At 24.3% G+C, this 15,982-nt stretch overlaps 1 protein-coding gene across 1 annotated transcript in view; it reads left to right on the forward strand.

The window, feature by feature from the left end:
- Nucleotides 1-15,819, forward strand: part of LOC145828545 (testis-expressed protein 2-like) — a 28,630-nt gene extending 12,811 nt beyond the window's left edge. The window contains exons 11-25 of the mRNA XM_082936305.1: nucleotides 3,031-3,143; nucleotides 3,328-3,418; nucleotides 3,701-3,779; nucleotides 4,178-4,277; nucleotides 5,259-5,374; nucleotides 6,432-6,539; nucleotides 6,969-7,024; nucleotides 9,437-9,583; nucleotides 10,612-10,710; nucleotides 11,192-11,322; nucleotides 12,567-12,686; nucleotides 13,266-13,422; nucleotides 14,291-14,394; nucleotides 14,863-14,989; nucleotides 15,271-15,819. Coding sequence (XP_082792431.1) covers nucleotides 3,031-3,143; nucleotides 3,328-3,418; nucleotides 3,701-3,779; nucleotides 4,178-4,277; nucleotides 5,259-5,374; nucleotides 6,432-6,539; nucleotides 6,969-7,024; nucleotides 9,437-9,583; nucleotides 10,612-10,710; nucleotides 11,192-11,322; nucleotides 12,567-12,686; nucleotides 13,266-13,422; nucleotides 14,291-14,394; nucleotides 14,863-14,989; nucleotides 15,271-15,342 — 1,620 coding nt within the window. The 3' untranslated portion in view covers nucleotides 15,343-15,819. The remainder of the gene's footprint in view (nucleotides 1-3,030; nucleotides 3,144-3,327; nucleotides 3,419-3,700; nucleotides 3,780-4,177; nucleotides 4,278-5,258; nucleotides 5,375-6,431; nucleotides 6,540-6,968; nucleotides 7,025-9,436; nucleotides 9,584-10,611; nucleotides 10,711-11,191; nucleotides 11,323-12,566; nucleotides 12,687-13,265; nucleotides 13,423-14,290; nucleotides 14,395-14,862; nucleotides 14,990-15,270) is intronic.
- Nucleotides 15,820-15,982: the final 163 nt, after the last annotated feature.

The following is a 15,982-nucleotide window of genomic DNA, read 5'->3' on the forward strand; positions in this document are numbered from 1 at the left end:
AATAATTCAAAACTGTGTAAATCTTCCAAAGTTATGTTAGAATTAAATTGCTTAAACATTTTAGCCAAAATAACAAGTATCCAGCTAATTTTTCAATTTTTGTGAGTTAAGTTAACTTTATACTATTCTTTTTAGAAGCTATTTTCTAGTGGAATCATTTTATAAAGTTTCAAAATTGCTTTACTAAAAAGGTTTCTTTTTTTTACACAGAAGTTTTGGTGTTACAAGAATTCAATTAAAAAATCAATAGTAAACAACAGAAATTTCCCTGACTACTTAATTAAAATTGAGTACAATAGAAAACCTTAGTATCTTGTAACTAAACTAATTCTAATTGAATTTGGTTTCTTATTGATTAGCTGTTTTTTTGTGCTTTTCAAGGTTTCTATTTTGTAACTATACAAGTAGTATAACTTACAAGTAGTAGTTCCAAATGCAGTTTAGTTGTTTATGGGAGTACATTTTTTACAGTCTTGTGTACTTTTGCCTTCAATTGTGTGATTTTCACAGTAAACGCTTGTTGGAATTTTTCCTTTCTTCATGTCTGTATACTTTTTAACAGTACACTTTTTGGCTTTGTAGATCAAATCTTTAATTAAACTTTATTATAATTATATCTGAGCCTTAAATCGAAAAAAAATTGACAAAAAATATACAAAGCTTTTATGTATTTTGTATAATAATGTAAAACTTATGATTATTTTCTTCAAAGTTTACGCTTAAAGGCTCAAACTCAATACAAAACTGATGTGGTGTTATATAGTATTTTGAAGAAGTTGTATTTAATTTTGCACTTTTATAGATTACTTTTTTTTTTTTGCTTTTTAATATTTTGCTTTCTTATAGCAGCAAATTTGCAAAAACTTCACGTGCCTTACCCACATTTTAGGGTGTGTAAATATTAATTTTGCTCCAGGAGTTGTTTGTTTGTTATGTAAATATTTGTATGTTTGAAGAAAAACTTGTATCACTCTTACTTGTATGTTTTACAGCAATATAAGTGTTTCCGTTTTGTAGTATTTTTTTATGATTTAAAAATATTTAAACATTTTTGTAACATTATTGTAAGCGCAAAAATACTTAAAGTTATTTTATTTTCTAAAAGTTTTTATAAAAAAGAAGTCTTATTTTATTTGTTTTTAAATTGTAATATCATTTTAATGTGAACATCCGAATACCAAGTAAAACATTCCCTTTGACCATTCTTTTACTATTTTGCTAACGTAAATTTTTTTATTATAACTTTTGTTATAAATGTTGAATCAATAGTATTGACAATAACTGTAGAGTCGAATAAAAATGAAATACAGTCAAATTCGATTACATATATAGTATGTAAACAATTGAATTTGTCTGCAGTTTTATTGATCTAATTTGTGGTTTCTTCGTTGGCTGAATTGTTCTGTCTACCAGATGTATGCTTCCATTGTGGTTTCTTAATGTATTTACAGTCTGGTAGCTTTGTATTTTACTTCTATTGTAAGTAAATGTTATGTATGTAAACAATGTAGTTTCTATTGTGGTTACTAAATGTATTCCAATACAGTCTGCATTGTATTTTATTATGTTTTTAACCCTTTACAGTCTTGTTACCTTTTATGTAAATATGTAGTTTATTCAAATTGATTTATCCCTGGTAAACATTGAGTCTGCTTGAACGTTTTTGTGGTAAGATAGAGACGTGTATTTCTATAGTTGTTTTGTTTCTTAAATTTATTTACACGAATAGAATTTGATCTAAATTTTTATTGATTCATTGTGTCTTTTATTGTGTTTCCATATATTCAAGTCTGCCAGATTTTTTTTTTAATGGATCTGTATTCAGTTTAGGTTTTTTGTTTTGCCTTTGTCTCTGTTTTTTTTTCAACTTGAACTTTTGACTACTGACCAACTATAACATACACATGTTTTTTGTATCTATAAATGCTGTGAAAAGACTAAAGCGTACTAAACAGTAATATTGTTTTGTTAAGAATAAAATTCAACTACTTTATTATACTTGAATTTACTTGTTTTCCTGTGGTTTCTTTATTTGGCTCAATTCTTCAGTTTGCAAAATTTAATTTTTGCAAATTTTGTTTGCGGTTACTGAATGCATTTATTTTGTATTGTCTGACTGCTTTTCTATGCACGTCTGCGTTTTATTTGCTTTGTAAGCAGTTTTATTTGTAGTTGGTTTGCTTTTCTAACTAAATGTATGTATATTCTGTATCCAACGTAAACTTTCTTATTTTTAATTTTATGTATAAAACCCTATGCAGTCAAGCCTTTTTTATGTACATCTTTGCTTTCTTTGATTTGTAAGAATTTTGATTTTTTGTTGGTGTATTTGGTTTGTTGGTCTTGGGAAAACTTTAAAGCAAACATTTTATTAAGTAAATATTTGTTTTAGTTTATAGTTTTTTTTCAGTTGGTGTGAAATAAATAAAACGTTTTCTATTTTAGTTTTATCTATGTAAAACAAAATCAAGTAATTAGATAACATCTTACATGATTTTTTGTAGCTCGTAATACGTACTGCCTATTTAAAGCAAAAACAAGATAAATAGAAACATGTTAAAATATGTTTTGTTTTGTTTTATATTTGTATATTACTTATACAAAATAGAAATTCCTCATGAAGCTAGTTATTATCTTGGTAAGTCATATAAACAAACACGTTTTGATGATAATATAGATTTAGAAAGTATACTAATGTTACTAACTAACTTATAAAAATCATACATTTATAAAGTTTTATACTAGTATATGTTCGCGATGTAATTATTCATTAACAACTAATCATAAAAGTGTAAATAATTTGTAATGAATAAATTGTTAGGTTATTTGAACATTTGGAGCACTAAATTAGAGTAGAAATGAATTAAGTGTTAGCATATTTATATTTATATTTATATGTTATTGTAGTTTTGCCTCTAACAAAGTAAAAAAAAATATTTGTCGAAAGTAAAAATACAAGTCTTATAATAAAAAAAAGGTTATATTAACTGTTCAGTTATATATTTTAATGACTAGTTGAATTCTATACAGGGTTGGATGAATGAAATTTCAAAGTACGATCCACACACTTATAATGTGGTCAATACAACATCAGTATTCATAACATTAGATGATAAAATATTGAGAATACAAACTCCTGTTAAGTAAGTGTTTGTTTTATTAGTTTAATTTAAAAAAAAATATTCTAAAATTAAAAAAAAAATGCACTACCTTATTTAATTCATATTATAAAAGGTTCTAAATATAAACAATTTCGATTGATTTTCACTAATTCACCAACAAAACTTTTGTCTGAATTGCAGTATTTAATATTTTGTTATTTAACAGAAATATAAGCAGAAGGGAGTCGTATAACGAAGGCAAGATACTTCTTGGACAAGTACTGAACCAGAGAATGTATGATTTGACAAATGCTCAGGTATTTTTTATTTAATATTTGTGTAAATAAGTATTGAGTCAGAGAATGTATGATCTAACTAATGCTCAGGTATTATTTATTGAATATTTGTGTAAATAAGAATTGAGTCAGAGAATGTATAGTCTAACTAATATTTAGGTGGTTATATAAGTTGTCTAATATTTGTACATCATTTATTATTTACTTAAACATAAACAACTACTATTACACACAGTTATACTGAAAATAATTTTAGTTGATCTTTTTATACTAAATCTTGCTTAAACAATAAAAATATTTTAGGTATATCTTGCCCCAAAAGAACTAGTTACAAAAAGAGTTTGGAGCAAAAAGTATCCAATTTGTGTGGAATTATCAAAATGTAAGTTTTTTACTTATTTAAACTTTTGGTAAATTCCAGTAAAACTACCAAACTGTTTTAAAACTTTTCCTGTAAAATGATTTATGGTTAGTGTAAGTATCTACAATTCTATGTGCTTTGAAAAAAAATTAGTAGTACTTTAGTAGAACAATTCAATAATAATTTCAAAAGTATATCTTATAGTAGAATTATTTATATTTAGTTAATTAATTTAGATTTAGTTATTTAATTTGTTTATATCAAACAATCTTTATTAATACGTCACAACAGCCTTTCTATGTGCTTTGAAAAGTTTTAGTAGAACTCAAGAATACTTACAAAAGTAGCTCTATCTATAGCAGAGTCATTTTATATTTTTTTGTTTATATTAAACAATCTTTATTATTGCGTCACAACAGCCGACGTAGTGACGTCACCGACGATGCACGAAACGGATGACGTCATAAAGATTTATTTGTTCGGGAGAACCGGAAAACAAAAGGAAGAGTGGTTCTATAAGTTAGTTTAAAAATAATTTTATTTGTTAAATGATAGTTTTAAAAGTTAGTATGAAAAATATTAAGTTCTTTTACATAAGATTTTATTATAAGTATAGGACTATTAATAAAATACAACAATAAGTTTCATAATGAAAAAGATTTTTAGATGTATGAATTGACCAATATATATTTAAGTTTTTTTTATTCTGATGAAATTTTTTAGGACTTTATCTACTTCACTGACAAAACACAAAAGTTCTTTCCATATTTTAAATTGGGTTTTTTAACAATTTTTTGTATAAAAAGTAGGTACAATAACTTTGAGCATAAATACTTTTAGTTCTTTTTTTCGAACCACAAATTCCATAAAGTGTTTAAAATAAACAAATACTTGTAAGCGCATTTTCTTAAACTTAAACTAAACTTTCACTGATTGCAAAATATCATTATAGACTATTTGCTTTGTATATTTCTCCATATTATAAGCATGTTTTATCAATAGTAAACTTTGCTTTTCACCAAAAATCAAACATATTACAACTTAATACAAATATTTAAATGCACAACAATTTTCTCTTTTGATATTTTAATTTAGTTCAATAGATGTTTTTATTATAACCGAATTCCTGAATACTTTTCATTGTATTTTGGTACTTTAGTTAGTTACTAAAGTAGATTGCATATGTTTTTGTACAAGCGTTGTTATAACACTAAAACTGTCATATTGATAAAATTATGTTTAATTATCAAATTTTCTTTAATTAGAAAATACATTTAGAGTAACTTTAAAGTATCTTTTGAGTGTTTATATACATAAAAAAAAAATTACCATAGATTTAATATTTTACTAAAAATCGATCCAAAAACTTCTACTTTCAAAAACCTGGAAGAAATTTCAGAAAACATGGAAAAAATTAAAAAACAAACCATTGGCAACCCTGTATAGTAGCTTGCATCCAGTTTCGTCCAAGCGTTGTTAAAACACTAATAAATCACACAGGTTACAGCAGAAGATAAACAAATTGCGGCAAGACGAAAATGACAAAATAAAAAAACAAAATAACAAACCCAATGAGGAAACAAGTGAGGGTTTTGAAGTCATCGGGGAAAGTGAAGGTAATAATTTATCATTTTATTAAGTAAAATTGATTTTAAAATGCTCTGTTTACATTGAATAACTAAATAGGTTGTTGTAGCTAAACTTGATTATATTTTTAATGCATTTTATCGGCTTTGTAAGACCTTTAATCAAAGTTATGTTGTTAATATTTAATTTTTCTGCATAACCTTTTACCATTTAATTAAATTAATAAATGTTTGTTTTACAAGTAAAATAATTTATTTTATGTAGTAAAATTAATGCTCGGTTTGTATAAGCTAATTACATTTTACGGTTGTAGCTAAACTTGATTATATTCAATATATGTTTTTAAACCTCCCAAGATTAGTATTTTATTTTTTAACATCATTTGCTTCTAAAGTTTAAACTGGGCTAATATTGTATTTCAGCTTAACAAAAAGGCCTAATTTTAGTTTAATTTGAAAAAATATTACTTTTAAACATTTTTAAAACTTATTTACTGCATCTAAACCACATGTGTTCACATTGTAAGTTCTAAAAACATTTTTTTTTTCAATTTCAAGTATATTATTTTACATTTCTAAAATGTTCACATTATAACGGCAATTGTTTTAAGTAAAAGCATTAAAAATCTTAGCAATTTTCAAAAGGTACTTACACATAAAAACTTAGCTTTACAATGTGTACAATCATTGAGATTACCAAATTTTATTTATAATTCTGTACTTTAGCGTGCTCAAAGTATTCTACATAGCTCAGCATGTTTGACTGATTAGTTTATAGTTGAAAGTTTTTACAGCTTTATTCAATTATCACAGCATTTTGTAAAAAAAACTAATTACAAAGTGCAGTTTTAGTATGTTAGTTGTTTAAAGGAATACAACTCAGTTCTTTAATACATGACAATTTATTTCTAATTATTCAAAACATCTCCAAATTGAATTGTACTTGTTAAACCCTAGTAGTTTTTTAAACTTGCATAAATTAAATTATATAAATAAACGTATTCAGTCAACTTGAATCATTAATTTATAATTAGCAAAAAATCAATACATGTAATTAATTTACAATTAATCAATATGTTTTATTTAGATCCTGTTCAAAGTTCGCTAAAGGACATGAACAAAATAAACAGTGAACATGATAAAGTTCTTACTGATTATTACGTGCATATGACTCGACTAATTCCTAATGTTACAGGTATTTTTACTTTATCTTAACACGTTTTGTTTTAATTATTGAAAATTTGTACTTAAATAAAACATACTAGTGTCACATTAGTATGTTAAAATGTTAATTTTATCACTCATATTTTTTAAACTTGAAATAAACTTTTATTTGTCTTGAAATTAAGTTTTTTAAAAAGCTATAGTTTTCTTAAAATATAAACTATTTTCTGTAAGTTTCAGCATTTGAAAATTGTTTACTGGAGTTAGTTTAAAATTAAATTTTACCATAACAACTTAAATTTATAAACAAATTTTTTTTTTTTATTAATTAACTTTTTTATTGTTTGAACCCTGAAATTGATTGTTTAAGTTCACCAGTCAAAATATTCAAACTTAAACTTTTTCTCAAGTGTTAATTGTTGGGAAGTTTAAAATTTTAACTGTAATGAAAAATACACAGATGAAAATAAGGAGACAAATAAAGAAAGTAAAGAAAACGAGGACTCTAAAATAAAAGTAAGTTTTGAAAATAATTGAAAATGTTCTTCGGGAAATTAAAGTACAATGTGTTATGAGTTGTTTCATTTTAATTTATAGTAAATCACAAAAAGTATGAATTGTTTCATAAAGTTTGTAAATACTAAAATTATTTCGAAATATATGTAGTAAATTAAAAATAAAGATATAACTAGTTTAAAGAAAAAAAATCGAAAGCTTATTGTAGAACGAATAGTTTCAAAATCTTTACAGTGAAAGTTGTTCAAAATATATGCAGTAAAAAGAAACTGCAAACTTATTAACCGTTCTGCCCACATAATAAATAACTTCTGCTAAATTTTCAGCACTGTGTTTCACTGTTATCATTCAAAAATTTGTTGGTTGATAAATTAAAATGAAGATTGATTTTATTTTTTTTCTTCATTAAACTTAGTTAACTTTTTTATGTAACTTTAAGATTCAATAAACTTTTAGTTAAACTTTTAATTTAACTAATGAGTATAGAATAAATATTGATTATTATTAATTTTATACTTTAACTTTGTTAAATGATATATTTTACTGAACATTTAAGTTATTTGAAAAATACTTTTTGTTTTGTATACGTTTGTTTCTAAAAAACAAAAAAACTCCAATAAAAATACTTTGAAATAACTTTGCCTCAATTAAGTTTTGATGTGTTTATTTTTCTTACTGAAAAGTATGAATTTACTGATTATTTAAAAGTAGTATAATAACTTAAAGTATAATAATTAAATGTTTGTTTTTCCAAACAAATGTGTTATACGTGTGTTGATTTCTTCAATATAGCATTGTGTATTTTATGTAAATGTATTAAAAATGACTAAATATGAAAAAGAACTATATCTAGACTTTTTAGTTTGTTTTTATTGTGTTAAATTTTCCTATTAGTTTTAAACATTTTACACAAACAAATAAAACAATTTTCAATTTAAAAAAACATTCTTTATGTTGTATTAAAAATATTTTTAAAAAAGTCTTGATAAAAAATTAATGTACTAATATATATACAGCTAATTTGTTAAGTTTAAAAAGGATGAGAAATAAATTTTATTTTTTCTTTACTTAAGTTAAGTTTTTTTAATTATTTTTAACACTTTTGTACAAATAAATAATACAAACAGTACAAGTTGCTGACACAAATGCTCGGTAAAAAGGTAAAATTTAAAAATATTATTATTTAATCATGTTATGTTTATCATACAAATATTATTTGTCATGAAAAATATTGTTCACATTGCACTGAAAATTATGGAAATATTTATGATTGCTCAATTGCTTACCAATAAGTGTCTTGAAAGTTTATAAAATTTTTTTTTTACATCACTAGAAAACTAAACAAATTACAACAGTAACATAATGAAAGTACATGAAGTTGTTATCAAACTGCTTGTTTTATATTTTACTTTCTTCTTATAAATGCCTAAACAAAACACAATGAGAATGACTTAACTTAAACTTACAAACAACATTTTTATTTTTTTTTCAAATGATTAATAAGTAAGTTACTTATAAAAATAATAAAATAGAAGTAGACAAAAAAGTTTTTTACTGCTTGTTATTTATTTATTTGATTTTATTTTTTTGCTTAAAAGCTATTTAACCAAACTTAATGAGAATTATAAAACGTTTATTTAAGCTGCAACCACCAAATCTTTTTTTAGTTTAGATAATTACAAAATTTCTATCTAATAAAAAATTAAAATATTGCATCAAACTAATGTTTTTATCCTAAAAAAGTTTATTTTTTAATACTAGGAGCTTATAAGCTTTTCTAGCCTTTACATTTTAATATTAATCATTTATTTCGTTTCACATTTAAACAAAGATCAAAATGATCTTATATTTTAACACCTACATTTTTTATACAGTATGGTTTTAAAAGCATGGTCTTATTTTACGAATATACAGTTTTTCATTAGATTATTTTTTTTTTATTGAAACATTTTAAAAAAAAAAAAGTTTATTTCATAAATCTTTCAACTGATTTTTATTATCTGTATTCACAACAAGTTTACTTTATTGTACAAATAGTTGATATTTTTCTGAAGTTTTTTTTAGCAAGCTACAATGACGTGATAAAAACTTCATAAAAATCTGCATATTTTAACATTAATATTATAAGTACATGTATTAATAAAAAAATATCATAGAATCTCACAGTAACTTATTTTGTTTATTTACAGAACTTGGTACTAATAATGTTTAAAACTTTTTTGATGTAATTTACCTACAGAAACTAAATACAACTAAAACTGACAGCACAAATGTAGCCTGGTTAAATAATAATATAAAAATAAACATAACAAATTTAATTACAGAAACAAGAAAACACAATTGAAAGTAACAGCACAAATGTAGCATTGTTAAATAATAATATAAAAATAAACATAAAAAATTTAATTACAGAAACATGAAAACGCAACTGGTACTGACAGCACAAATGTTGCCTGGTTGAATATACTGGTGGGTAGGGTGATGTTCGATCTACTGAGGCAACCCAGTTGGACCAACAAACTGTTTGATAGAGTGCAGAAGAAACTAGATAAAATTAAGGTTGGTTTACGTTTGATTAATTTTTTAAAACAATCATAAAGGATGAAAATAAAAATTACCTAATTTGTATTAAAGTTAAGACCAATCGAATAAAAACTATAGTAATTAAAACACCTTGTATATATATATTTTAAAGTAAGAGTGCAGAAAAAATTAGATAAAATTAAGATTGGTTTATAAAACTGTTGGCTTTAATACAATCATGAAAACTCAAAATTAAAATTTACCTAATTTAAATTTGAATTTAATAGCTTATGTTATTATTTATAAGCGAACACCAACAAATAACTATTAATTTAAATTGTTAAAACATCTAAGTAAAACTTTGGAGTTTTAAAAACTTTTAATTGTTAGATGGTTTTAGTTACAACTGTACAGTAAATAAATTTAAATATATACTTGAATAAAAATAATTACCAAAAAAACTTACTTATTTTTTTAAGTCATCAATTTTATTAAATACATTTATGTAAAGTTGTAAGCAGATACATATTATTAATTTTTTTTAAATATTTATAAAGTATACATGCCTATTGTGGTTTGTAATCAATATGTATTAAAAATTTATTACCCTTGTAAATATACTTATCAATAATTTACACATTTAATTTTTAGTTTTGAAACTTTTACCCATTGTAATAATGTTACTGTGATACTTAATAATAGTTTATAAACAGATTAAAACAATTTATGATGTTAATTTCTGGTAGGTATCTTTAAAAGTAACTAATAAAATTTTTCTAGTACGTTAGAAGATCAAAGTACAGTTAAATAATCTAACTTAAACTTAATCAAAATAAATCAATAAAATCTTGGTACAACATTATATTAATTAGTAAATAAAATGTGTATTTATATAACATTTACCATATTTTGATCAAATTTAAAAACTTCTTGAAATGAATGTTAGTACAGCTTTGTATTTGTTAATATTATATTTTAGCTACCATATTTCGTATTAATTTCTAAAACTTATTGAAATCCACCTTTGTTCAACATTGTATTTATTAATAACAATTATTTTACAGCTACCATACTTTGTATCTGGTCTCAAACTTATTGAAATGAATCTTGGTACAACTGCTCCATTAGTACATCAAATATCACAACCGAAAATTGACGAAAATGTTTGTTTAATTGTTTTTAAAATATGCTTTTAGTGTTTTTATTTACCTTTTATTAATGTAGGTAGTATATTCTGTTAATTTAAATATTAGCCAGTGTTAAATTTTAGAATATATACAGTTCTATGGAAATTTAACATTAAAAACTTATAAAAATGTATTTACATAATTGTTACTGTTTAACTGGTGAGACTTACTAGTGTTTTAATGAAAATAGTTTGTTGCTACAAAAATAAACTTTTTCGGTTCTTCTTATAATGATGAATAATAATTATTTTATTCTAAAAGTTTTAATGAAACTAAAAACAATTTTTTTTGTATAGACTGTACTTAAATTTTTGGTTTATTATTCTAAATTGATAAGTTTAACAGTAGTAAGAACTTAAAAGTATTTAACAGTTTGTAATATTTTATGCTTACTTTACTTAGTTGTTGTGTAAAAGAGTAATTATACTTGATGTTTTTATTAAACAATTTCTAACAGGGAATATGGATAGAGGCAGAAATAACTTACAATGGTAGCTTTCAAATGACTTTGGAAACATATTTCTATTTAAACAAACTGGGAAAAGATGATGAAAACAAAAAGGAAACTAATAAAAAGAGTAAACAAAGGTTTGTTTAAGTTATGCATTTGTTTACTGAAATAAATTTGTGTTTTAAATTTAGAATTTATGTATTTTTAGATAAATACTATAAAGAAATTGTAAACTAAACCTAGTTTTGAATAATTTGTTTTTAAAATCGAATTATTTAAAAAAGTGTTGATGTTTAATTGCTGAATAAGTTGTTTTTGTAACTTTTTGCATATTTAGTATTTAATAAGCAAATATTTTATTAAATTTTTGATATTAAAACAGCCCGTTTGTGTTTTAAGTTTGTATTAGAGTATTTTTAGTTATGAGCATATATTTTAGTTGTTTAAATTGTTTGTTGAAATATATTTCTATAACAACTTTAAGCTTTTATGAACATGAATAAAGTAGTAAAAAAAAGACTTTAGTACACTTAGGTAATGTCTTTATGTAAAAATATTTATTTTTGTAAAACTTGTAAAAAAAGATGTAATGTTTATGAGGGTTGTATGTTGTTTTTAAATTTTATACGTTTTAAATTTTTTATAGCCGTTTTATCTTAATTTATTCTAGGTTAACAAATTAAGTATTAAATTGTATGTAAATTTAAGCTCTTTCCTAGATTTAGATTTCTTTAATTTTAGTTACCATACAGTTTTATTGATTCTTTTAATATTTTAAATATAAAATTTGTATGTAAATTATATTTGTGTTCTTATACTTATATTGAAGTATAAATAAATAAACTTAAAGTATTATATAACGAAATGTATATTTATTGTTAGATACAATAAAACAGATTTTTAATATTTTTTTTAAAGTTTGTAGTATTTAGTGGCACATAATTTTTGTTGTTTTCTATAAATTATTTATCCAAAAAAAGTAGTGGATCTTATTTTTTATCTAGTGTAATCTTTTAACATCAATTTATATAAGTTTTTTGATGGTTTTACTAACATCTAATAATTTTTGTTTACTCTTTAATTACAGGTAGTTGATTTATTAGAATACTAAATGTAAAATATATGTATGTTTATAGTTTCGATGGCTGTTCGTAAAATTTAATTTTTATTTTATATTATTAACATATGCAATTAAATTAATAAGTTAAGTAAAACAAATTAAAAAAAAATATTACTGATTTGAAAACAAACTGTATCTAAACCGCTTTATGTCGTATTATGTTGATTACAAGCCGTATATGTTTAATATTTTTCACAGTAAAATCAAAGCTGTTATAATTGATAAACCATATTTATAGTTTGTCATTAATTTTTCCAACAGTAAAATGAAAGCAGCAATAATAGAGTCTGATGCAGAGGACAGCGCTGAATCTTCTGATTGTGATGATAACAACACCGATGTATCGATGACTGATAAAGTTCTACAAGCTGTTGTTGGAGGGTTAGTGTTATCATTGTACTAGATAGTCTTTAAGTAGTAGTTAGGAGGGGCTACTTGTGGTGACATTATAGGGCAGGTGTCGGCAGGTCAAAAAAGGAACGTTTTTAATGTGCTTTAAAAAACATATTTAAAATTATTTCTTTCAACAAAAAAATAGTCGATTGATTATCATTTAAATATAATACTAAAACTTGTTTTTTTCTTTTTTGAGAATATTGATATATTAAACTAGTTAAAAAAAAAAGTTTAATTGCGTCCTGCGGACCGCAGTTTGCCGACCCCTGTTATAGGGATTTAGAGCAGTGTGACTACCTGTTTTTTTTTCGTGTGTATTTTCTTAATTTATTATAATAATTGCCTTCTTAGTAGAAATTTTAAAATGATCGCCTCGTCTTTATAAAATATTAGTCCATTCCAGTTAAGCACTCATTTAATTTTTACCCCTGATACTAAAAGTTGACCCCCAAGAGAAAAAAGGAAAATATTGACAGCTTTGGGATATAGAGTCGTATAATTGTTAACCCTATATGCATAATAATATAATATTACCCCTCATATAATATTTTTACCCCCAAACAGCGCCACCACGCAGAACGCGTCACCGAGCACGCAAACGTCAAGTGTGACGTCACAAGCAACGGTGACGTCACAACAGCGGTGGGTGCGGATGATGGAGGGATGCGTGAATTCGAGGGCGTGGCGGAAAATGGAGGGACTGGAATTTTTCAGGAGGAAGGTTTGTGTTAATTGTGTGATTATTTTGTTGAATCTCCCACTCACACGCTCTACTTAACACCAAAATACAAACTTTTTGACATTTTTTTAGTCCTTATTTTATTTATTTAATGCTGTAAAATTAATAAATGTATTTAAAATTTTAAATTTTGTGATCTTATAATTATCTAGTTAAAGTGGTTAACAGTAAGAGTTTATGTCATGTTTTACTTTTAATAAGAACAAATATCAGTAGGCAATGATTGGTAAGGAGTGAAGCAAATAGGTGTTTAGATAGTAAAGTCTAATAAGGGGAAGGCCAATTTTTAAAATTTATTTCCGGCCCAGGGAGCGGTTAAAAAAAAGGTCTAAAAAAAGAGTATAAACATTAACTATTTACACAACTGTTTTAGATAATGATAACTTGCTTCTAAACCACCTTTGCAAAATGCTTAAACATTTTAGTTTTAAACTTAAAAAAAGAAATAAGATTCTGTTTTTTTTCTGAATTCAGTAAACTGTTTCATAGTGGTTATAATGGTTAAACTGCAGTTTTGTACTTTTTTGATAATATATAGTCTTTGAGTTCAATATTGTTATGGGAAGGATTCAAGAAAATACAGCAGATGAAACATAAACTGGTTAATTAGTTTTGTTTTTATTTTCAGTTGTAGTATCAGTTTATAACGTTTTAATCTGATTTTTATAAAGATCTTATTTAAATGTTTTTCTAATTTTAAGTTTAGTTGTAGTATATTTTGTTTTAATCCAAAAAACATACTACAATAAAAGTATTAATACATAAGTATCAATATCGTAGTGTAATACTCTGATACATCTAAATCAGTTATAACTTTGCAGTTGTTTTATCAATTATTTTTTATAAACAGGTAGAAGATATATCGGTAACACCAATAGAACTTACTGTTGAAGTGATTCAACTACACGGAGTATTATTGCTAAACATACCCCCTCCCCCAACTGATAGATTGTGGTTAGTTAGATATAATGTATACAATTAAATTTATCTATTTATGAAATTTTATTTTTATCGCTTAATATACCCCTCCCCCTACTGATCGATTGTGGTAAGTTAGTTATAAAAACTTACTATGTAATGATATGTGTTTATAAAATTTATTTATTATTACTTAATATACCCCCTCCCCTAACTGATCGATTATGGTTAGTTAGTTTTAAAAACTTACTAAGTTGTAATGATTAGTTCTTATAATATTTATTTTATTACTCAATATACCCCCTCCCCCTACAGATAGATTATGGTTAGTTTAATTTAATTATATTGATGTTCAATTGAAATTTTACTGCTTCATATACTCCTATTAACTTTAAACGATTATTTAATCATGTATTGACATAAATTATCCACCTAGTATGATACTGAACGGAAGATATTTATCTACAGTGTAGTTTTATACCAATGAACTTGTATTAATTTTAGGTACGGATTCAGAGACCCACCAGAGTTGCAATTGAAAGCTTACCCAAAACTTGGAACAACAAAAAGTTTTCAAAGCGTCTTCAAAGTCGACAAATGGATTGAAAGGAAACTGCAAGATGAACTTAATGTTTGTTTGTTTTACTCTTTAAACATAAAATATTTTTTATAGTAAATGAATAGATGATACTGAAATTTGTGTAAAGCCTGTAATTGAAAAAATATATAAACACTTTTTTAGTTCTCATTTAATTATTTATACTAGATTTTAATAGATTTGATTTTAATTAAGCTTCTGTAATAACTTCTAAGAAATAAAATAATATAAAGTGTTTTTACTGCAAAAAACTTTGATTTAAGTTTATTTCTTGCTTCATTTAAAAATTACGATAATATTTATAACTTTCACAGAAACTTCTCGTCTATCCGAACATGGAAGACTTGAAGATCAAATATCTATTCGCCAATCGCGACCACAGGTAGCAGTATTATTACGTCATCAAATGTGTAAAAACGTAACAAAACATTATGATGTCATGAAAACTCTATAATGACGTCATAATTGTATTCTGATGCAACAACATTCACAAAGTGCAATTTCCAACACAAAAAATCGATTCAAGCTTGGCTGAACTAAAATCTTAGATTTGTTGCTTTTTTTTTTGAAATCCTATTCATAATCCTTTTGAGACTTCTTCAAAAAATTCGACTTTGTTTTATGTTTTCAGCCAAAAAGTAAATGATTTCTTTTAATCATGGTTCGTGTGCACTAAACGTTCTTGCCTTCAAATTGCTTCTGAGTTTCTGCGGTATTTGAATTGTTTAATGAGTTTAAAAAAAAACTTTTGTACGAATTTTGATTCGGGTAAATTCTTTATGCAATTTTCTATCTTTTCGTTTCAAATTTAATTTTTTTTAAACTTTTTGTTATTTCGTTTAGGGTAATCAATAAAAAATCAACTGTATTTCAAATATATATTAATGATTTTACTTTTTGCTGTTTGTTTTTATATATTTTTTTCAAACTTCAGTGACTAAAGACTGATACAGGGTTGCCACACACTAAGGCTTGTTTGATTTTTTATCATATGAAACATGCTAGTTTGTACATTTATTTAAATCT

This window comes from Thalia democratica, chromosome 1, assembly GCF_965202585.1.
Source record: "Thalia democratica chromosome 1, ktThaDemo2.hap1.1, whole genome shotgun sequence".
NCBI lineage: Eukaryota > Metazoa > Chordata > Thaliacea > Salpida > Salpidae > Thalia > Thalia democratica.